Below are 23889 nucleotides of genomic sequence, written 5' to 3' on the forward strand. Positions count from 1 at the left end.
CGCCCGCGGCCGCCGGGGGGGGAGGGGAGGGCGGCCGGGTTGGGAGGGGGAGGGGGGAAGGGAAACAGCGAGGGGCGAGCGGGCTCTCCGCTCGCCCCTGGCTTCAGTACCGGGTGGGGGGGGAAGAGGAGCTGGGGGGGAGATGAAGGGGGTGGAGGACAGGGGGGAACCAGCAGGATGGGGGGGTACTTCCCTCCTCCTGCTGCTTCCTCCTCTGCCTCCCCCCCCCGCGAGTATCGCGGGTCCCCCTTGTTAAAACCTAAATGTAGAAAATATATAGAAAAAGATACATGTATTTATTAATTACAAATTTTAAAACATATATAAGGGCCCGTTCACATCAAATATATAAATAACATGGCAATACACACGGGCTTAAAAACCTGACCTGACGCATTCCGGCCTGCATAGGTCTTCCTCAGCGGTCAAACAATTGAGTGGCAAGAAGGGTATATAAATATAATACAATCGTGTAGACACAATCAGAATGGATACAAAATATAAATTCAATATGGACCAGAAAACAAGCTGTTCCAGAACAAAACCACCAGGCAGACAATAAATATGCAAATGAGATCCTTAAAAGTGCCATCACTCGCCCAGTGGTTCTAAAGTATAGACTTTTGGTCCAAGAATTGCCTTCTTTGATTGTGTTGCCACAGTGTTCTCAAGTAAAAAGCAGTCAACTCTCTTTCGGGTAGGGAATGGATCAGAAATTGGTTAGTTGGTGAATTCATCGACAAACCACCTTCAACAAGGTTTGAGACCTTGTTGAAGGTGGGTTGTCGATGAAAATGCATACAGCAGCATGAGTGAATTTTTTTAATGTCGCGAAATTTGGTTGTTTGATTTTATGTAAACCTTTCTGCAATGCTTGTCACTGACTGTAAAAATAAATTATTATTATTTTTGACTAGGTCTTACCTTAGGTGATGCCCTGCCCAACTGTTTTTCTAATCTGAGGCATTCAAAAGATTCGCAAATTAATGAAGTGGGTATTTGTGTAGCCCAACTCTGCTTGAGGCTTAATTCGGATATTTTGAATGGCCTGCCTCCCCACGACCTGCCGGGAGAATTTACACCTTTGCTTCGTCCCGGGGTTGCAGTGCCGTGGACTACATGCTGACTTCCCCAGCCTCGGGGGACGATATCAGGGTGTTCTTGATACGGGGGGGCGTGTGGAAAGCGACCATTTTCCGTTGGCTTTAGAATTAGATTTCCCTTCCCCCTTTTGTGGGTGTGATCACTTGAAAGACGACCATGGGAGGGTGTTAAATAGGGTGCCCTGAATATATTGGTCTAATAAGGCTGCCCAGGGCTATTTTTGGGCAGGAACGCACAGGAACGGAGTTCCGGCTGGCTCCCACGTTGGCCACACCCATCAGGAACTCATTAGCATAATAGGCCACATCCAAGAGCCGAAACTCATTAGGACTGGCTACATTAGGGGTGTGTGGCCTAACATGCAAAGAAGTTCCTGCTACAGAAAAAGCCAATAAACAAAGTAAGTAGAATAAGAAGCAAAAGGTGGGTGTGGCTGGATGACCACACTTCTGGTAACATGGGGGTGTGGCCTAATAGGCTAATGAGATGTGCTGTCAGGGTGTGGCCTAATATGCTAATGAGTTCCTGCTGTTTGGGTGTGGCCTATTATGCTAATGAGTTCCTGCTGGGCTTTTTCTACAAAAAAAGCCCTGAGGCTGCCCAAATGGCAGCAGGCGTCCTGGACTCTCTTTTTTTTAGATGAGTTTATATGACTATCAAGGAGCTTGAACAAGACAGGAGAGCGGCTTTGAAGTCTCAACCTCCCAGCGAGTCCCAAACTGATTCCCGGCTCACCTGCCCTCCTGTGCGGAGTCGGTGGTTGTGGAGATCGTTCCGGTGGGCTTTTCTCGGGGGTCGGGGCTTCCAAGATGCCTCTGACCTGGGAGAGACAGAGCAAGCGGTTGGCCCTCTCTCTTCAATATACAGTGGCCAACTTCCAGATGGGGCCTCGAGATGTCCCAGAATCAGAAGAAGAGATTGGATTTATACCCCGCCCTTCACTCGGAGTCTCAGAACGGTTTAAGGTAAAGGTAAAGGTTTCCCTTGCTCGAAAGCCAGTCGAATCCGACTCTAGGGTTGCGGTGCTCATCTCCGTTTCAAAGCCGAAGAGCCAGCGCTGTCCGAAGACCTTTCCGTGGTCATGTGGCCGGCATGACTAAACACCAAGGCGCACGGAATGCTGTTCCCTTCCCACCGAAGTGGTACCTATTTATCTACTTGCAATTTCTTGCTTTCGAACTGCTAGGTGGGCAGGAGCTGGAACTAGAGACGGGAGCTCACTCCATCATGCGGCAACTCGGGTCTCGAACTGCTGAACTACCGACCTTCCACAGCCTGCAGTTCAGCGTCTTAACCACTTGAGCCACCGCAGTCCCTACAGAGCGGCTTACGTACTCCTTTTTTATTTATTTATTTTTAACATTTTTACCCCACCCACCCCGCAAGCGGGCTCAGGGCGGCTTACAAGCCCACATAAAACAGAGTTAAAACAATAAAACATTAAATAACACAGATAAAAATAAAGTGCTCCATAAAACAAGGTGGTCCCCGAATAAATCTCTTGATTCCCACAAAAGACACCCCCTGTGAGGTAGGTGGGGCTGAGAGAGCTCTGACAGAAACGGCTCTTTCTCAAGAACAGCTCTGACAGAACTACGGCTTGCCCAAGGTCATCCAGCCAGGTGCAAGTGGAGGAGTGGGGAATCAAACCCGGTTCTCCCAGATTAGAGTCCGCGCACTTCACCACGACACCAAACATCTGATCTGCAGGCTACAGAGGAACTGGCAGCTTTGGAGGGTGGATTCCAAAAACCTTGCCCTCCCCAGCAGTGCTCCCTCTAAGCTGAGTTAGCGTGAGCTAGCTCACAGTTTTTTTCAGCCTCCGGCTTGCACATTTTTGTCTCCGCTCAGGAAGGACGGCGCCAGAGCAAACTAATTTCTGCAATATAGCCACATGGCTCGCTCACAGCTTTAATGCCAGGAGCTCACAACGTAGGATTTTTGCTCACAAGCATCGCTCCCCAGACTCCTCTCTCCAAATCTCCAGGAATTTCCCAATCTCGAGTTGGCAACCGTATGCCCAATCTGGCACAGGGAAGAAGAAGAAGAGAGAAGAAGAGATTGGATTTATACCCCGCCCTTCACTTGGAGTCTCAGAGCGGCTTACAAACTCCTCTCCCTTCCCCTCCCCACAACAGACACCCTGTGAGGTAGGTGGGGCTGAGAGAGCTCTGACACAAACTGCTCTTTTTCAAGGACAGCTGTGCCAGAGTTTGTGACTGACCCAAGGTCACATCAGCAGGTGCAAGTGGAGGAGTGGGGAATCAAACCTGGGTCTCCCAGATTAGAGTCCGCACACTTAACCACTACACCAAACTGGCATTTGTCCTGAGTGCCTGGATCCAGCTACGGCTGAGAGGGGCCCCCCACACTTACACAGGACATTTGTATTGAATTCTGAATCCTGTGAGCAGCTTCAACAGCCACCTGGTTTTTAAAAAAATAATCACCAAATGCAAGGAACAGGGCTGAGGAGGAGGAACGGAGGGAGGAGCAGAAAAAGTGCAGAAAAGGGCAACTGGAATCATAAAAGGGTTGGAACACTTTCCCTATGAAGAAAGGTTAAAGCGCTTGGGGCTTTTTAGCTCGGAGAAACGACGGCTGAGGGGTGACATGATCGAGGTTTACAAGATTATGCCTGGGATAGAGCAGGTCGAGAAAGAAATCCTTTTCTCCCTTTCTCACAATACAAGGACGCGTGGGCACTCAATGAAATTGCTGCGCAGTCGGGTTAGAACAGATAAAAGGAAATCCTTCTTCACCCAAAGAGTGATTAATACATGGAATTCACTGCCACAGGACCTGGTGGCGGATACAAGCATGGACGGCTTCAAGAGGGAACTGGATAAACATATGAAGCAGAGGTCCATCAGTGGCTATTAGACACAAGCTCCTGCCAACCTAGCAGTTCAAAAGCAAGAAATTGCAAGTAGATAAATAGGTACCACTTAGGTGGGAAGGTAACAGTGTTCCATGCGCCTCGGCATCTAGTAATGCCGGCCACATGACCACGGAAATGTCTCTGGACAGCGCTAGTTCTTCGGCTTGGAAACGGAGATGAGCACCGCATCCCTAGAGTCGGATTTGACAGGCTTTCGAGCAAGGGAAACCTTTACCTTTACCTATAGATAGGAAATCTCGGTCTGGGGCAAGGGATGCTCTGTATTCTTGGTGCTTGGGGGTGTGGGACAACAGTGGGAGGGCTTCTGGTGTCCTGGCCCCACTGCTAGACTTCCTAGACTACTACCTTTGATGGAAGTGACACACATCCTGACTAATGGAATCTTTGACACCAGAATAATCTGAAAAATTGAATTTAGGGCCTACGATTTATGGCCTACAATACAAACTTGTAGCAATTGCAAATGCAAAAGCACATAAGAAAACAACATCTGGTCATATATATATATATATAAATTTCTTATGTGTATATTTTTGGATGTGTGTCATTGTAATATAAAGAATATTGACCACTGAGGAAGGCTTGAAGGGGCCAAAACGCATATGGTCCTTAGGTCAAAAGATTTTACCCATCAATTGTATTTGTATAATAACTAACTTGGTTGTACAAGCCTTTTAAGTCTGAAACTTAGACTATTTCTTTTAACTGCTGTATGTTTTAGTTGTGTGTACACCCTAATAAACATTTTGTATTTTTGGATAATATAGTTTGTAGCCTGACCCTCTCGGTTGGCAGCTAATTTTGGGTTGAGTTCCCCCCCCCCTTTCCAGTTATTGTCGGACTTCCTGACGGCACCTGGTATTTTTGGCCCCTGTGTGACACAGAGTGTTGGACTGAATGGGCCACTGGCCTGATCCAGCATTGGCGTCTCTTATGTTCTTATGTGGCGGCTACAAGCACGAACAGCTTCAAGAGGGAATTAGATAAGCATATGGAGCAGAGGTCCATCAGTAGCTATCAGCCAAAAGGTCTAGATAGGAACTCTCAGTCTGGGGCAAGTGATGCTCTGTGTTCTTGGTGCTTGGGAGGGCGACCAACAGTGGGAGGGCTCCTAGTGTCCTGGCCCCACTGCTGGACTTCCTGATGGCCCCTGATATTTTTGGCCACTGTGTGACACAGAGTGTTGGACTGGATGGGCCACTGGCCTGATCCAGCATTGGCTTCTCTTATGCTCTTATGTTCTAGTGTCCTGGCCCCACTGTTGGACCTCCTGATGGCACCTGGCATTTTTGGCCACTGTGTGAAACCGAGTGTTGGACTGGGTGGGCCACTGGCCTGATCCAGCATTGGCTTCTCTTATGTTCTTATGTTCTTACATGTGGAATGTAGGCAGGGCTGGGCAGCGCAGGGACCATCACTCCAAAGAAGGGATCAGGGGCTTCCTCTAGGGTTTCCATCAGGGTCAGCTGGTCAGGGAGAAGCATTGGCCTGTCAGGAGGAAAGCAAGAAAGGGTTAAAACCATAGAGCAGAAAAGGCCGTCGAGTACCACTCTCCCCTGCCCCCACCCCAGCACCCCAAAATACATTATCTAGGCAGCTTTGGTATACTAAATAGAAGAGATCTCAAGTAGGGTTATGGTAGCTCTTATTGAAATAACCGTAGTCCACCTTTAAAGCACCTCGAGATTTCTGTTTTATTCTGCCGCAAACCAGGCAGGGAATAGAGCAGCAAAGAAAGGTGGGTCACTCACTGCTCCAGGTCCGTCAGGTCAATGCGGATCTGCTGCTGCACCCGGTTGAGCCGCTCCAAGATCTGCTGGATCTCCTCTGAAAGGGAGAGGGGTTCGGGATGGGGTTGAGGGGGGCAAGACTTTCCCTGCTCATTTCTTGCCTCACTTCCAAAAGGAGGTGAACAAAATCGAGAGGGTGCAGAAGAGAGCGACGAGGATGATCAGGGGTCTGGAGACCGAGCCCTGCGAGGAAAGGCTGAGGGTCCCTGGGAATGTTTAGTCTGGAGGAGACTGGGGCGGAGGGGGGACACGACTGCTCTCTTTAACTATCTGAAAGGCTATCATTCAGAGGAGGGCCAGGAGCTGTTCCAGTGGGCGGCAGAGGAGAGGACCCGAAGAAGCAGGTTTCAGTTACATGCAGAAAGGTATCAGCTGGATATTCGGAAACACTTTTTCCTGGTCAGAGTGGCTCAAAGGTGGAATCAGCTGCCGAGGGAGGTGGTGAGCTCCCCTTCACTGACAGCTTTCAAGAAGAGGCTGGACGAATAGTTGTCAGAGATGCTCTAGGCTGGTCCTGCATTGGGGAAGGGGTTGGACTAGATCAGTGGTGGTGAACCTATGGCACGGGTGCCAGAGGTGGCACTCAGAGCCCTCTCCGTGGGCACACGTGCCATCGCCCCAGCCAGGCCCAGACCATCATTAAAGTGTCAAATTCTCTGCCAAATAATTTTAAGTAAATGAAAGCATTTGGGATTGCTTTCCTTACTTTGTTTGGATCACCTTAAGTTAATGTATGAGTTGTTTTTTCTAAAGTAAAACCTCAGTATTCAGGTTAAATTGCCGTGTTGGCACTATGCGATAAATAAGTGGGTTTTGGGTCGCAGTTTGGGCCCGCGGTCTCTAAAAGGTTCGCCATCACTGGACTAGATGGTCTGTATGGCCCAACTCCAGGGCTATTTTTGGGCAGGAACGCACAGGAACGGAGTTCCGGCTGGCTCCTGAGTTGGCCACGCCCAGCAGGAACTCATTAGCATAATAGGCCACACCCAACAGCAGAAACTCATTAGGATTGGCTACATTAGGGGTGTGTGGCCTAACATGCAAAGGAGTTCCTGCTACAAAAAAAGGCCCTGGGTATTGACAACAAACAAGGTCAGCAGAATAACAAGCAAAAGGTGGGTGTGGCTGGATGACCACACGTCTGGTAACATGTGGGTGTGGCCTACTGTGCTAATGAGCTGTGCTGTCAGGGCGTGGCCCAATATGCTAATGAGTTCCTGCTGTTGGGTGTGGCCTATTATGCTAATGAGTTCCTGCTGGGCTGTTTCTACAAAAAGAGCCCTGCACTATGATTCTATGAGAACCCAGGGGAACTTCTCCTGTCAAAGTGAGCCAGAATTCGGAGACAATGCAGGAGGCGTGAGAAGGGTAAGGGGCAGAATGTAGACTTCTACGGGTGCGGTGTCCTCTGACCTGAATGGCCCAGGCTATTCAGATCTCGTCAGATCTCAGAAGCTAAGCAGGGTCGGCCCCGGTTGGTAATTGGATGGGAGACCGCCCAGGAAGCCCAGCCTCATTATGCAGAGGCAGGCAGTGGCCAACCACCGCTGTCCGTCTCTTGCCTTGAAAACCCTGCAGGGTCTCCGTAAGCTGGCTGCGACTTGATGGCCCTTCACACACACACGGGGGGGGGGGGGGGGGGGGGGGGACGGGGACATTTATATCCCAGGTTAACAGTTCAATTAGAAAACGAGAAAGGGGTGCCAGGAACCCCACAGGGGCTGAGTCGTAAGGAAGGGGCAGACAGTGGGTGGGCAAGTGAGAGGATCATACCAGCCAGGTATTGGCACTGGCGGTTGTACACGCGGACGACCCCGTATTGCAGCTGGGCAGAGAGGTAGAGCGAGAACCGGGGCCGCGGAGAACCAGGAATGATGGGCGGGACCTGTACGAGTATGAAGGCGATGATCTCCTCGCTGCGAAGAAGAAGAAGAAACGGTCATCAGTACAACGGAGGGGTCTTTGTCCACCCCCTCCCGGGAGGAAGAGGAGATTGGACTTACACCCCACCCTTCACTGGCCGAAGGAGTCTCAGAGGGACTCACAAACTCCTTTCCCTTCCCCTCCCCACAACAGACACCCTGTGTGAGCAATGCTCCCTCTAAACTGTGGAGTCTTGTGAGCAAAAATCCTACTTTGTGAGCTCCTGGCATGAAAGTTGTGAGCGAGCGATTGGGCCGCTGCATCACTTAGTTTGCTCCGGAGCCCCATCCTTCCAGAGCGAAGACAAGAATGTGTGAGCCGGAGGCTAAAAAACTGTGAGCTGGCTCACACTAACTCAGCTTGGAGGGAACACTGCCTGTGAGGTCGGTGGGGCTGGGAGAGCTCTTTCGTGGACTGCCCAAGAGCACAGCTCTGAGAGAACTTGTGACTGATCCAGGTCACCCAGCTGGCTGCATGTGGAGGAGTGGGGAATCGAACCCGGTTCTCCCAGATTAGAGACCGCGCTCCTGACCACTACACCAAACTGTCTCTCCAACACCATCCTGGCCTGCCCTCCTAGCTACCAGGTGCTTTGGGGAGGGCTAAAGAGAGAGAGCTCTGAAGTCCCCCCTGGGCTTCTGAGACTTTCAACTGCAGGGCTTAAGGACTAGAAACTTGTCTGTTTAAACAATCAGATTTCCATGTGCTCATGTGGCCCAGTTGCAGGATTTACAGAGCCTCGTGTGTGACCGAAAACGACAATTCCAGTGACCCTGCAAGAATGGAAAGGCAGGAAAAAGAACTGGAAAGCAGATTCAGGTAGATGGCATCTGATTTGTCATCTGTGAGCCAGATTTCTTCCAGGGGCCATCAGCCACCGGCCACAGCGTTAAGCCACCCCACCCTTAACCCCCATTTAAGAAAAAAAATCCTTCCATTTCATCCCTCTAGCCATCTGCCAAATCTTGACGCCTAGTTCAGGGGTCCCCAACACGGTGCCCACGGGCACCATGCCACCTGCCGACACCTTTCCTGGCACCCACCAAGAGTTTTTAGAAAGTGGGGGGGGCCCTGTCGCCCAGCAGGGTTTCTGATGGGCCACGGGAGATCTGGTTGCCTGTGCAGATGTTTTGTGGCTGGCTCCGCCCCTGGTGGCAGCCATTTTGCGGCTGGCTCCGCCCCTGGTGGCAGCCATTTTGCGGCTGCTCCCACCCCTCTGAGTCAGAATTCCAAAGGTGCCTGCAGGCTCAAAAAGGTTGGGGACCCCTGTCCTAGCTGTTTCCACCCCTGTGCCTTCTCCCAACCCGCCGTCACTCACCATGTTTGCGGGATGTTGACTTTCAAGTATTCCCTCTTGAGCAGTCTGGTGGCACCGGTCGCTGCCAGCCTGGGAGATATGGGATTATTAATATGGGGAGAAGGTATCAGTGGGAGCTGTCAACCCCGCCCCCATGACCCCCCAAACCAAGAGCATTACCATATAGTAGCAAAACAGCCAGTGTGGCGTTGCAAAACATTGGGGTAGTAGAACATGGTGGAAAAGATGCTCTTCTTTCACCAGCAGGGACAGACCTCAAGATACCCCCTAATTTCTTTGGCAGACAGGGGGAAGGTGCGTTACCTCCTCAAAGTAAAACCTCTTTCCAGGCAGGATATTTAAACCAGGGAAGCTTTCCCCCCAATTTATAACCTCCTAAGTAGCCGGTAACTTTTTAAACTCTAAAAATCTCACAAGTTCCTCACTTTAGCACTGAAACCTAAAAGTTAAGGTGTGAGACCGGCCTTCTGAAGGCTGTTTCACACTGAAAATTCACACCCTGTTTCTCACTGAAATGGGTAGTCAAATGAGTCTGATAGGCATGGGCCCAATTAATTCAGGGAAGTGAAGAGCGGGGTGGAAATCACCAGAGATTTTAATGCATGAAAGGTGTCAAGTGACTAGCAACATAAAGCAAACCAGTTACACAAGGAAGAGAGGTCACATTTAATCGTGATATTAGTTTAACAGGGATTAAAATGGTCAACTGGAAAAGGAGGTGTTTTTACAGCAATTAGCAGCCAGGACTGCTAGAATAAAAAAAAAAAAGTTATTCAAGACTAATGGATGCTAAAACCCCAACTGATCAGTTGACAATAATTATATTAATGATAGGTGGAAAATAAAAGAATTGTTGCCAAGAATAATCAAATGAGTAGCAAGAATTAATCAGCAGTTCACTTACTGCATGAATTGTCAATATGGATAATTAACAGATAATTCTGAGCAGGAAAAACAGTATTAATAAATGGAACTATTCAGGATGGAACCAAAGACAACTTCTACTTTTTAGCAGCCATTAAATCTTTCAACGGGGTCAATAAATGAGTAGCACAAACGATAATAAATGGGGGATTTCATTAATACTTGTGCTAATAAATGAGCTGTGAGCTGTTCTAGTAAGATCTAAGAATGAAGGAAATATTAGCAAAAGTGGGAAGAAAAGCGTATTATAAGGGTTTTTTAAAAACGTATCTAGGCTTGGTTAATTTAAAACAAAAACAAAAAAAATAGAAATGGTAAGTAGTGTTAGATACCAGGAACCAGTAATACTTGGCAAAGGGAGAACCATGCCAGTTATCTAAATCCCTGGCATTATACAGGGAATCCAGTTAATTAGCAGGGGCGCAAAAATACATTTTTACCACTTTCGACCAAACAAACACGCAAAAATCCTATTTAAATGATCAAAGAAAACCACCCCCAGCCCAACCCTCCCACCCTCAGCTAGTCCAGCTCAAACTGACGCTACAAACAACATTCACCACTATAAAGCAATCTCCGCTGGCCAATCATCGCCTTCTTTGGAGTCCTGCTTAACGGGAACCAACGAATGGGAAATCTCAGAGATAATACCTTCCCCTTGGAGACAAGCGGCTCCCCTTTCCAGCCAATCATATCGCTGCGTTATGTGTTGAACGTTCTTAGCCCCATCGTAGACTCACCCAACCAATCAGGATAACGCCCGGTGCACGTGGACGGTTTCTTGTCGCTCGGCCAAAGGAATAGCCCCCTCTTGCCTCGCCCCTCCTCCCTCATGCTTTGCCCACCTGTCCAATGATCAGGCTCGCCACGAACTTTTAGCCAATAGAATCGTGGGCGGGGCCTCCCTCTTCAAAGGATCCTTGCTGTAGGTGGTTGTTTTACTTTCTCAACTCAGCCCTGTCAACGCTGGCCAATCAGGACAAGCGTGGAGAGAAGCTTATCCAATCACAGCGAAAGAGTTATTTTCCCTCCAATTTTTTTCCTTTTCCTCACTGGCACTGAAGCGTCCATAAATGGTAGCTTAAAAGAGCTTAGATCATGTCTCCATAAAAGTGTCAGCCTTGAAACCAGGGGAACAAAGTTTTGAGTCCAGGGGCACTTTTAGGACCCACAGAGTTTTATTCAAGGTATAAGCTTTCATGTGTATGCACACTTCCTCAGATACGATGTGCCTGCACAGACAGCTCACACCTTGAATAAAACTTAGTTGGTTTTGATACACAGATCTGCCTTGCCTGCTTGCTCCCACTGCCAAATTGGAAACACACAGTCAAAGTCCAACTATGAATATCTGTTTAATGCACTGAAAGGGAATACAGGGGCTGAGTATCTTAGCACTTCAGCCATTCCAAAGCTGTATTCTGCCATAACCAGGAAGGGCAAAAGGTCTTATACCCCAAATGACATCACGTATAGTTTGTACATTAAAGAACCTCTAATTGGTACCAAGCAGTTAACATCATAGGAGCTGCGGTGGCTCAAGTGGTTAAGACGCTGAACTGCAGGTTGTGGAAAGTCAGTAGTTCAGCGGTTCAAGACCCGGGTGCCGCAAGACAGGGTGAGCTCCTGTCTCTAGTTCCAGCTCCTGCCAACCTAGCAGTTCGAAAGCAAGAAATTGCAAGTAGAAAAATAGGGACCACTTCTGTGGGAAGGTAACAGCGTTCCGTGCGCCTTGGTGTTTAGTCATGCCGGCCACATGACCACGGAAAGGTCTTCGGACAGCGCTGGCTCTTCGGCTTTGAAATGGAGATGAGCACCGCAACCCTAGAGTCGGACTCGACTGGCTTTCGAGCAAGGGAACCTTTACCTTTACCTAGTTAACATACAAGCATCATTTGACTTTAAACTTTATTATTGGTCTCTCCTTACACTGGTCATGTATGTCAGGGACTGTGTTTGCTTATCTGCTCTTCAGAGCAATGGGAGCATTAGGAAACACTGAGATCCTTTCTGACCCTAGCAAAGCTAGGCCCTCTTTCCCTTGTTTTTTGAGAGCTGGGTGATTAGGGTTGTGATTCACATTCAACTTCGCTCTTGACGCCTTTGCAGATTCCTGAATATGCATTCCATTCTTATTGCATCCTAATTCTACCCTCAGAGGCCTCTAATAATGCTTTTCCTTAATATATAACTTCATATACAAAAAAGTGCAGTTATAAAATATATATTTTACTATGGCCCCAGTCACACGGCAGAGTTGTCGTGGGAGAGGCACGGATGGTGGGCGGATTATCCGGGCGCGATCACACCCCAACATCTGGGAAGTGGAGCGCACCCGTGGCTTACCGCCGACAATGCGCCTTAAAAAACTAGTACCTCTAAGGTACTAGTAAACGTTTGCCACAGGCTGCCTCCAGATCGCGCCCGGCGCGGCATTCCCCTCTGGTCCCTTGTTTACCCGCCGGCACCGAGGGAAGGACCCGTGGTGTGCCGCCGGTGCGACTGATCGCGTAATCGTGCATCAAACTGCGCCAGGGCAATTAGCCACGCCTCCCCCCTGCAATATCCGGCCTGTGTGACCGGGGCCTATGTTTCTCTAATCAGAAGATTCTAGGTTACATAACAAGATCTGGATCTGTTATAATTAAAGTTTTGAAGGCACAGTGACAGCTGTCAATATGTAAACATGTCAAAGGAAATGTCAGAACCCACATTCAGAAATCATTCATTTTTCACTTGTCCTACAGTTTTAAAGGTGCCACTGGACTCCAACTTTGTTCTATTGCTACAGACCAACACAGTTGCCCACCTGGATCTATCTTGAACCAGGGGAATATTCTTTGCACCAAGGGAAAGTGCAGCCATGTGTTCTATTCATTCCATTATTATCTTTAAAATCTCCTGTTGTATGTGTCTCAGTGTTTTAGTTCTCCTTGTACCTTTGTGTCCTTTTCTGCTACACTGAACCTTTTAAGAAACAGACTCAATTGTTTAACGGATAGGAATTAAACGGTTTATTGAGACCCCACAATTGGTACAACAAAGAATACAAGAATCCTGACCAAACCCAATACACACAATAGAAAAAAGAGTGGCATAGACGGTGAACAAACAAAGGGCAGGAAAGCCCAAAGCAAACACAGCTGGGAGAATGTGAATGAAAGGACAATCGTCTATGGTTGCAAATGATCTTTTAGCAATACAAATGAGTTCTGGCACTCTTCCCTGGAAACCCATCCACCCATCTAGTTAAAAAAATCTAGGCCCCAGTTTCAAAAGTGGTTTCCGTTGCTGAGGAATGGGCCAAGAATTCATTCCGACAGCACCAGGGAAGAAATGAGAACAGCTCAGACACTCTACGTTACCCCTCTTACACCCTTCCCTTTGCCCAGAGAAGGTACCCCTCTACTAAGTGGTACAGATCTCTCTATATTATAAAGCTGATTTGGGGTGGCATCTCTCCTATGGGATGGCAGGATTTGATTCACGTCAAAATCAGTTGGCCACCTGGACTGCCACTCACAAACGGGTCCCTGGCCACTGGCTGGGTTGGCTATGTCCCGCCCACAGAGGCAGCAGGCGCCGGAACTCAACTCACAAGACAACTTCACCTCAGGCACACAGGACAGACGCTCCGGTGACTCTGGCGCTGACGGGTGGCGAGAGCTGTGGCGAGGGAAGGGACTTTGTGAGCTCCTGGCATTAAAGTTATGAGCGAGCGATTTGGCTACTGCATAAATCAGTTTGCTCTGGAGCCCTCCTTCCTAAGCTAAGACAAAGACGCGTGAGCTGGAGGCTAAAAAACTGTGAGGTAGCTCGCACTCACTCAACTTAGAGGGAACACTGGTTGGCAGGCACCTTGGTGCCCAACGGCGCAGTGGATCCTTGTCCTTAGGTTTGGCGGGACTGGACAAACACTCACCGTTACAAAGATAAGCATCAAACTAAAGACAAGGGTTGACAAAACCCGCTCCCAACGTTAGCGGAATCAACTGTGCAATTTGCATTTCACCAGTATTAAGGTTCGAAACAGCTTTAAAGCATAACCCCGAGAGTCTTGCAGAAACGAAGGGACTTCACTCGAAGTCATGGTGAGACGGGAGCTCTTGAGTTCATCCAGGTTTTTAGCATTAATTCGGTTGTATCAAAAGAACACCACAGGCAGACGTCAGGCACACATATCTATAAGGCTTTTATTGTTGCTATAGGAAAATGCCTCACGGTCGTCGTTTCAAGTAAAGTGCAAAAAGAACAGGAGTGGGGATTCTAGCAGACACAGAAGATGGGCGCAGATTACAGAATTTGCTCGCCACCCCTACCGGTATTCCAAAAAGGAAATCCCTCAGTCTCAAAACGCAACCGGGATCAATCACATATAGAAGTCACTGCTTCTTGGTCACTCTAGTGTTTTCACAAGTTTACATATAATGGCTACAATTTCGCGCAGATGGAGTAAGTCCACGCTTACACCCTAAGGAACAGAGGGGGCCATGCCCCACAGGAACTCCAGAAGTTGCATGCTGAGAGGAGAATGGAATTGTTCAGCCCACAAAGTGCTATCTCAGACTCCACGACCCAGACGGGAGCTTTGGTGTCCAGGGTCATGTTCATCAAGGGGGAAAGTAGGAACCAGACGCTGCCAAATTTTCAGGCTGAGGGGTGTGGAAATGTCAACGACAGCGTGATGGAATCCAGGGTAGATATCTGTTTCACCTCAATCAGTCGGGCCGCAAAATTCTGTGCCATCTGCAGATTGGAGAATAGGAGAAACGTCAAGACCTCTCTTCCTCAGTCCCTGCGCCCTCCAAGTCAAGTGGAGACCTCTGGTATCCCAAAATGCACTGTTAATTGTTAATTTAATGAACTGCTGCCCACAAACAACCACCGTCCACCATCCATCGCCAATTGACCTTAACAGTGACTACCCATAATGCATTCTGCCGATTCCCAACCAGCACATATAATACACCTGTATCGTGGTACCACTACCGATCCCCAAGGCACTTCTTTCCTGATGCCCAACTGCCAGATAAAATAAATCCTTCTTCTGCCAACCCACAATGCATTTCTTTCTAAACCTTCACCTACAGTGTTGCTGTGTCAGATCAGCAACCCACCGTGCAACTCTGCCGTTAGCCGGCCTACCCACAATCCACTTCTCTGAAAATCCACGAAGCTCAGCTTTCACCATATACGCTCCATCCGCAGCAGGACTCCAGACTGTACCACGTGGTTCACCTTTCCTATCCCACAATGCACCTTTGCATGACCGGCCCTTACTTATAGTAAATCTTACCTGAATGACGATGAGCTTATTATTCAAACGATCATTTCCCTCCAGTTCTTCCCCTATACACAGCGTAACTTGGTGTTCCGGCTTAGGACCTAAGCCAAGCAGGTACCGGTCCCAGGCTGAGTGGGGAAAATGCAAGGAGAGGGATCAATATATACCAGGGCAGGGGCGCCATGGCACCTGTTGACACGCTTCCTGGTGCCCCGAAGTTCTTTTAGAAAGTGGGCGGGGCTAGGTGGGGCTTTTGCCCAGCAGGGCTTCTGACTGGCTGTGCAGATTAAAAGGCGTCCTGTTACACAGAACGTCTGCCTGAAATGCTGAAGAGTTACTACTGGAGTGATATATAACCTCGATCTCAGACATTTTGTGGTTGGCGCCGCCTCCTGCAGCCGCCATTTTGTGACTGCCTCCACCGACTGCAGCAGCCATTTCGTGGTCTCTTCCGCCACCCTGGATCAGAATTCCAAAGGTGCCCGCAGGCTGAAAAATGTTGGGGACCCCCTGTGGTAGAGTTATCAACTCCAGAAATTAACTATCTAAAATTAACATTACATCTAAATAAATTGACCCTGCAGGACAACTTACTAAGAAGAGTAACATCCCACTGTGCACTGCATTGGTCAGGCCGCACCTGGAGTCTTGTGAGCAGTTCTGGAGGCCTCCCTTCAGAAAGGAGGTGGACAGAATGGGGGGGGGGTGTGCAGAGGAGAGCGACGAGGAGGATCGGGGGCCTGGAGACCAAGCCCTGTGAGGAAAGGCTGAGAGACTTGGGAATGTTTAGTCTGGAAAAGAGGAGGTTGAGGGGGGGAGGGGACCTGATCGCTCTCTTGAGGTATTTGAAGGGCTGTCCCTTTGAGGAGGAGGGCAGGGAGCTGTTCCTGTTGGAAGCAGAGGAGAGGACTCGCAAGAATGGGTTGAAATTAAGGGCGGGAAGGTACCGGCTGGATCGTAGGGGAAACTTTTTTGACAGTCAGAGTTGTGCAACCGTGGAATCGGCTGCCTCGGGAGGTGGCGGGCTCCCCCTCACTGGAAGTCTTGAAGCAGCGGCTGGACGAACACTGGTCAGGGATGCTCTGGGCCAGTGATGGCGAACCTTTTAGAGACCGAGGGCCCAAACTGTGACCCAAAACCCACTTATTTATCGCAAAGTGCCAACACGGCAATTTAACCTGAATACGGAGGTTTTACTTTAGAAAAAAACAACTCCTACATTAACTTAAGATGATCCAAACAAAGTAAGGAAAGCAATCCCAACTGCTTTCATTTACTTAAAATTATTTGGCAGAGAATTCGACACTTTAATGAGGGTCTGGGCCTGGCTGGGGCGATGGCACGCGTGCCCACGGAGGGGGCTCTGAGTGCCACCTCTGGCACCCGTGCCATAGGTTCGCCACCACTGCTCTAGGCTGATCCTGGACTAGATGGCCTGTACGGCCCCTTCCCACGCTGCGATTCGACCTCTCACCCAAACAGCGCAAACTAATGCACTTAGATCTTCACTGAGGCGAGAGTGTCCTCAGCCATTAACCTCACCTGACCGGAATGCCTTGGGACTAAACACGTGAAGGAAATGGTCGCTGTCCAGCTTCCCAGAGGCCTGGGATTCCGTGAGTCCCTGCCAACAGACGCTGGCTTTGCACTTCCTCTGGCACTGGAAGAATATCCCTTCCCAGTTACTCTCGGCCATCACACCCTTCTCCAGATCCTTCAGCAACTGCAGGGTGGCCTTCTGCTTTCGAGGGTCCTCTACCCCGTCTGGACGTGGCAGCACCACACGGTGCATCCGGTTACATGGCGCTTCCAGCGGCGCGGGAACGGACGTGATCAGAAAGTCGCCTTGCGGGAGCCAGAAGCTCTGAACCAGCACGCCGCTGTAGAAGACGGACATCTGGATGGAGAACTCCTCTAGGAAGAAGAGGAGATTGGATTTATACCCCGCCCTTCACTACCCAAAGGTGTGTCAGAGCGGCTTACAAACTCCTTTCCCTTCCCCTCCCCACAACAGGCACCCTGTGAGGCAGGTGGAGCTGAGAGAGCTCTGACAGAAACTGCTCTTTTTCAAGCACAGCTCTTATCAGAACTACGGCTTGCCCAAGGTCATCCAACCAGGTGCAAGTGGAGGAGTGAGGAATCAAACCCAGCTCTCCCAGATTAGAGTCCACGCACTTAACCACTACACCAAACCAGCTCTAGGAGAGGAGAAGGGGGAAGGTCAGCCATAGGCAGACTAATAGCCCTGGACATGCTAGCTTGTGTATGAACAGGTCGATGAGGACGATCAGGGGCCCTGGAGGCTGAGCCCTACGAGGAAAGGCTAAATGTTTCGTTTGGAGAAGAGGAGACTGAGGGGGGGACACAACTGCTCTCTTTAAATATCTGAAAGGCTGTCATTTGGAGGAGGGCCAGGAGCTGTTCCAGTTGGCAGCAGAGGAGAGGACCCGAAGCAACGGGTTTAAATTACACGCAGAAAGGTATCGGCTGGATATTCGGAAACACTTTTTCACGGTCAGAGTGGTTCAGAGGTGGAATCAGCTGCCTAAGGAGGTGGTGAGCTCCCCTTCACTGACAGCTTTCAAGAAGAGGCTGGAGGAATATTTGTCAGAGATGCTCTAGGCTGGTTCTGCATTGGGCAGGGGGTTGAACTCTATGATTCTAGATCATAACCACAAATAGCACACATCATATAAATGGATTAGGTAAAGGTAAAGGTTCCCTTGCTCAAAAGCCAGTCGAGTCTGACTCTAGGGTTGCGGTGCTCATCTCCATTTCAAAGCCGAAGAGCCAGCGCTGTCCGAAGATGTTTCCGTGGTCGTGTGGCCGGCATGACTAAACACCAAGGCGCACAGAACGCTGTTACCTTCCCACCAAAGTGGTACCTATTTATCTACTTGCAATTTCTTGCTTTCAAACTGCTAGGTTGGCAGGAGCTGGAACTAGAGACGGGAGCTCACTCCGTCATGCGGCAACTCAGGTCTCGAACCTTCCACAGGCTGCAGGTTCAGCGTCTTAATCACTGGATTAAGAATAGCCAAAAGGCCATTTCAAGTGTTACACACACACAAAGTTAGTTTGGGGGAATTTCGCGTGTATGCGAAATATAGCTCCAGAGTTCATTGGTGGAAACTGCGGTGATGAAACCAGTTAAAAACCTATACTTCCCTGACAGGAATCTTCTTATATCTTAAGCCCGCAGGCCACAAACAATGCAGATGTCAGTTTTCAGACAAAAAAAAAGGGACAGTTAATGGTAAAATATTGACCTCCAGAAGTACAGAGAGATTTGGAGATCACTGCAGTGTTCCCTCTAAGCTGAGTCAGTGTGGGCTAGCTCACAGGTTTTTTTAGCCTCCGGCTCACACGTTTTTGCCTTAGCTCAGGAAGGAGGGCTCCAGAGCAAACTAATGTATGCAGCAGCCAAATCGCTCGGCTCTCAGCTTTAATGCCAGGAGCTCACACAGTCCAATTCTTGCTCACAAGACTCCACGGCTTAGAGGGAGCATTGGTGATCAGCCTTCTCTGAGATTCTGGGACCACACAGACATCCTGGAAGTCAAGTGTGAGCTGTGTGATTTCACAAAGCTGCCTTCTACTGAATCAGACGCTCGGTCCATCAAGGTCGGTCTTGTCTACTCAGACTGGCAGCGGCTTTCCAGGGTCCCAGAGGGCTTCCGTATCATCTACTGCCCGGTCCTTTTATCTGGAGACGCCGGGGATTGAACCTGGGACTTTCCGGCAGGCCAAGCCGATGCTCTCCCACTCCGCCACACCCCCTCCCGCAAAGATCACACACACGTGAAGCTGCCTTCTACTGAATCGGACCATTGGTCTATCTCCAGGGTCTCAGGAAGAGCTCCTTCACATCACCAACTCCCTGGTCCTTTCAACCGGAGAAGCCGGGGATCGAACCTGGGACCCTCTGCAGGCAAAACAGGTGCTCAGCCACGTGGCCACCGCCCCTCTCTAGCATGCACGGACTCTCCTTCTTCTCCTCCTCACCTCCTACGAAGGAGACTGACCCCTCCAGGGCAGGTGCGGGGGGGAGACGCTCGCTCTGTGTTCTCACCTATTCTCACCACCAGAGGCATCTCTACCGGCAGAGTCTCGGCCTTCACACAAAGGGCGATCTCCGTCACGTCAGGAGCTGCAAAGGAGAAAAGAAACGGAAAGTGAGAAACTGGGGAGTGACCAACCCTCCTTTCCCAAAATCTTACATAGGTGCTCTCCCCCCCCCAAAAAAGTGTTCCCTCTAAGCTGAGTTAGTGTGAGCTAGCTCACAGTTCTTTAGCCTCCGGCTCACACATCTTTGTCCTAGCTCAGGAAGGAGGGCTCCAGAGCAGACGCACTTATGCGGCAGCCAAATCGCTGGCTCACAACTTTAATGCCAGCAGCTCACAAAGTAGAATTGTTGCTCACAGGAGTCCACAGCTTAGAGGGAGCATCGCCCCCCACCTACCACAAAGCCCTTGGAACCGGGAATGGATGGTAGCCGGAGGCCCTGAAAGGAACTCACGCGCCCTCTCGGGCTTCATTTCAGACGCTGCTTACCAGGGTTCGACACCAGAACCTGTTTTGGGCTTGCAGCAACATGTACAAGACACCAAGGGACGGAGTGCCCACCAGCACGCACAGAGTGCATTTCACCCACCAATGAGGAACTGCACAAGACTGGAATTAAGGACTTCCGCACACCCGGAATCAGGAGTCCTGGTGGCTGCACCGAGTCCAGCGCCCCTCCTCTTCGCAATTACACACTGCAGGCCGGAATCCCTTCCCAAACAAGAGTTCAATCGCAGCACGTTACATGAGAGTTCGGCCTCCCACACCCACTGATTTGCACAGCACATAAAGAGAAGCACAAGCCGATTGAAAGCCATTCCCCATCACAGAATGCTCCTCTCCTTGAAGGGCAACATTTGGCGGGGGGGGGGGAGGAGATGACTGGCAGGGGTGACAACACAGGGGCTGGAGGAAGGTTACACCACATTTGCTCAGAGGAACTGTCCTTTCCCAACGGCCTCACGGTGCTGAAGAAACGGGCACAGGAGTATTATGAAAGACCCATTTCCAGCCCCAGAGAGTCATCCTGCGTACAAAGCCACATCCTGCCCTCACCCAAGTTTGCCTGCTTGAGCTCGTCAAACAAGCTCTGCCCTCACTATGGGAAAGTTTTAAAGCAGGGGTGCCCGTGGGCGACACGGCGCTGCCAACCCCTTTCCTGGCGCCCACCGAGTTATTTTCAAAAGCGGGCGAGGCTCCTTCCTGTCAAGACTCCCAAATGGTCACTGGAGTTCTGATCAGCTACTTAAAATAACAATATTTGGGCGGCAGCTGCCAACACAGTGTGGTTTTCATTTCCTCTCATGCCTCCTTCCCTGTGTATTTTTAAAAATTATTTATTTATTTGTTTGTTTAAATGTATAGCCCGCCCTCCCCGCGAACGGGCTCAGGGCGGCGTACAGATGGGGCCAATACCCAATACATAAAACATTAAAACTGCATTTTAAAAACATTCAATACAACATAAGTGCTCTCCACAATATCTAACAAGGGAACAGATGACGTCATCAGGATAGTATCCTTAGTGGCCACAGCTCCACACAGTACCACCTTTTTAGCGCTCACGGCGAGTTGGTAATAAAGGGCTAGGACAGATAGTAATAGTCGTACACGGACGGTAAAAGTCGTGGCGGCTCCTACTCAAATGCCTGGCGGAAGAGCTCCGTCTTGCAGTCCCTGCAGAACTGTGCAAGGTCCCTGTAACGATTCCTTGTTTTTTGGTGTGTGTGTGTGTCTTTAAAACTTTGGTTGCATGGAGGTGGTAAGTGGACTAGAGTGGTTGAGAGAAGCAAGCGTGGTATGATTGGTGGTTGACAGAGAGGGGGAGGGGTTTTGGAAGTGAAAATGAGTGGATGAGTATGTATGTCAGTCAGGTTTGACAGTTACAGGTTTGACAGTTGATAAGTTCAGTTAGTTCTGTGTGGGGAATGAGTTAGACAAGCAGTAGTTCTGTGTGTAAAGGAAGTGAGAAGCAGTCCTGTCTGGAATAAGTTAGTTCAGTGAGAAGCAAAAGGACGGCTGAGAGAATAGGAAAAATTAAATGAAAGCTTAATTGAAGACAAGTTATAGGAAAGGCTGTATGTCCTGGAGAGAAACAGTGAACACATATGACTTTAGGTCTTTGATAGCGTGTCGTGATCTGCCCTGAGCCTGCTTGAGGGAGGACGGAATATAAATCTGAACACTAAATAGATAAATGAAGTATCTGTTGGCGTGAGTGTTAGGACAGGACCTATCAGCTCTGTTTCTTTTTGGGGTGCTGCTTCTTTCCCCCTCCCGAGAAAGCAAAGAGTATGATTTCCTCCCCCAAGTCCTTCACTGACACAAACCTCCTGACCGGAAGCGAGTGCGGAAGGCGCCTCTGGGGCACTGTGCACCACAAGGGTCCTAAGAAGAGTGCCCGAGGCTCCTGAAAATGCAACCGAATTCCCCCACCTGGTTCACCGGACTGAAGGCTTAACTCCTCTTCAAGAATGGTGAGAGTAGCCGCAGCGTTCAGAGAGGGGCTCGACGTGGCCTCCGACGGGGCGCTTCGATCCTGGAGGAGAAGGAAGAACAATCAGACTGCGCCTGCTGTGACTCCGCTCGCAGTTCACGTCGGCACTGGACGTCCGTCTTTGTGCTTCCTCACATAAACACGAACGTACCCCTGGCTCCTCTACCAAAGTCCCCTCCCCACCCACAATATGGTACATTTTAAGGCACCGTGTTAGGGACTCCTGCCCTGGAGACAGGCACAGGAAAGATGGCGGAACAGAAGTACATTGATGTGACTGCCTCATACCAGGCCTGACCCTTGGACTGTCCCACTCAGTCCTGTCTGCTGGCAGCAGCGCTCCAGGGGCTCAGGCAGAGAGGGGCCTTTCCAGGTCCGTGGCCACTGGGGGGGCATTGCCCCCCACAGATGACTGCTGCCCCCTCAGACAAAAAAATAAAAGAAATTCCCACAGAATTTTTTAAAAAATTCATTAAAAAAAAAACACCACACAAACACGTGAGATGCATGTGGGTGTTCCAAAATGACCCCAGGCACGGTCAGGGAAGATGCAATCTAATTCCTTCTTCTTTTTCCAGGCCGAAAAATAAATAGGTTTTTAAAAATGCAAAAAAAAAAAAGAGAGAGAGAGAGAGAGAGAGAATAAAATTGCAAAATGCTAAATTAAGAGAGTTGGAGATTCCCCCCCCTCCCCGGATTACACAGGAAAGGAGCCTGGAGTCGAGTCTCTCCAACTGAAAGGACTAGAGGAGAACTAGAGGTTGCAGTGGAACCAGAGCTGCTGCTTCTGTTGCTTCAAGAGGAGCGGCAGGAGCGGCCGGGGTGCCCCCCCCAGACAAATTTCCTCACACCACACCCCACCAACCAAAATGTTCTGGCTACGCGCCTAGGCCTTTCCCGTTAACCCAGATCCTTTCGTCAGAAACAACCGGGTTTGATCCTCCACGCCCAGCAGATGCTTGGCTGCTGACCCAAAGTGCACGGGGGTCAAGACCAGTGTTCCCTGTAAGCTGAGTGAGTGTGAGCCACCTCACAGTTCTTTAGCCTCCGGCTCACACATTTTTGCCTTCTCCAATGTTCCCTCTAAGCTGTGGAGTCTTGTGAGCAAAAATTCTACTTTGTGAGCTACTGGCATCAAAGTTGTGAGCAAGCGATTTGGCTACTGCATAAATTAGTTTGCTCTGGAGCCATCTTTCCTGAGCGAAGAGAAAAATGTGTGAGCCAGAGGCTAAAAAACTGTGAGCTAGCTCACACTAACTCAGCTTAGAGGGAACACTGGTCAAGACCTTTAAAAAGGGGTGTGTCCGGCTTAGGCAGAGACGAAAGGACGGAGGCTTTCTATCTGAACCTTGTGGCTAATAGCCACTGATGGACCTCTGCTCCAGATGTTCATCCAATTCCTTCTTGAAGCCGTCCATGCTTGTAGCCGCCACCACCTCCTGTGGCAGTGAATTCCGTGTGTTAATCACTCTTTGGGTGAAGAAGGACTTCCTTTTATCCATTCTAACCTGACCGCTCAGCAATTTCATGGGAGTGCCCACGAGTTCTTGTATTGTGAGGAAGGGAGAAAAGGACCTTTCTCTACCTGCTCTACCCCAGGCATAATCTTATAAACCTCGACCGTGTCTCCCCTCAGCCGTCGTTCCTCCAAGCTAAAGAGCCCCAACCTAGTGAAATAAACGGGGTGGGGGGGGAAGAGTCCAATGGCGAAACGAGGAACTGCAGGAGAACGGCCCAGAATTGGGGAGAGCACACGGGTTCTGGCCCACATGTCAAGAGGTGAAAAGCTCACACCGCCCTGAGCCTGCTTTGGCCGGGAGGGCGGGTTATAAATTAAATAAAACGAATAAATAAATTCTAGCTGCAGGTAAAATTATGCACAAGAAGAGAAGGAGGCAGAGCGCAGGAAGGGATGATGAAGAAGAAGAGATTTGATTTATACCCCGCCCTTCACTCGGAGTCTCAGAGCGGCTTACAAACTCTTTTCCCTTCCCCTCCCCACAACAGACACCCTGTGAGGTAGGTGAGGCCGAGAGAGCTCTGACAGAAACTGCCCTTTTTCAAGAACAGCTGTGCCAGAAC

At 49.7% G+C, this 23889-nt stretch overlaps 2 protein-coding genes across 2 annotated transcripts in view; both read right to left on the reverse strand.

Moving 5' to 3' along the window:
* The window catches only part of REC8 (REC8 meiotic recombination protein), a 31628-nt gene extending 22376 nt beyond the window's left edge, over window positions 1–9252 (reverse strand). The window contains exons 1-6 of the mRNA XM_015416660.1: window positions 9197–9252; window positions 9038–9106; window positions 7570–7712; window positions 5758–5833; window positions 5383–5494; window positions 1844–1924 (exon numbers count right to left, since the gene is read on the reverse strand). Of these exons, the coding sequence (XP_015272146.1) occupies window positions 1844–1924; window positions 5383–5494; window positions 5758–5833; window positions 7570–7712; window positions 9038–9106; window positions 9197–9252 (537 nt within the window). The remainder of the gene's footprint in view (window positions 1–1843; window positions 1925–5382; window positions 5495–5757; window positions 5834–7569; window positions 7713–9037; window positions 9107–9196) is intronic.
* Window positions 9253–13752: 4500 nt separating this feature from the next.
* IRF9 (interferon regulatory factor 9) overlaps window positions 13753–23889 on the reverse strand; it is a 24857-nt gene continuing 14720 nt past the window's right edge. Inside the window, exons 5-9 of the mRNA XM_015416701.1 lie at window positions 21747–21849; window positions 19318–19395; window positions 16788–17159; window positions 15258–15373; window positions 13753–14707 (exon numbers count right to left, since the gene is read on the reverse strand). Of these exons, the coding sequence (XP_015272187.1) occupies window positions 14609–14707; window positions 15258–15373; window positions 16788–17159; window positions 19318–19395; window positions 21747–21849 (768 nt within the window). The 3' untranslated portion in view covers window positions 13753–14608. The remainder of the gene's footprint in view (window positions 14708–15257; window positions 15374–16787; window positions 17160–19317; window positions 19396–21746; window positions 21850–23889) is intronic.

This window comes from Gekko japonicus, unplaced genomic scaffold (assembly GCF_001447785.1).
Source record: "Gekko japonicus isolate JY-2015 unplaced genomic scaffold, Gekko_japonicus_V1.1 scaffold2869, whole genome shotgun sequence".
NCBI classification, from domain to species: Eukaryota; Metazoa; Chordata; class Lepidosauria; order Squamata; family Gekkonidae; genus Gekko; species Gekko japonicus.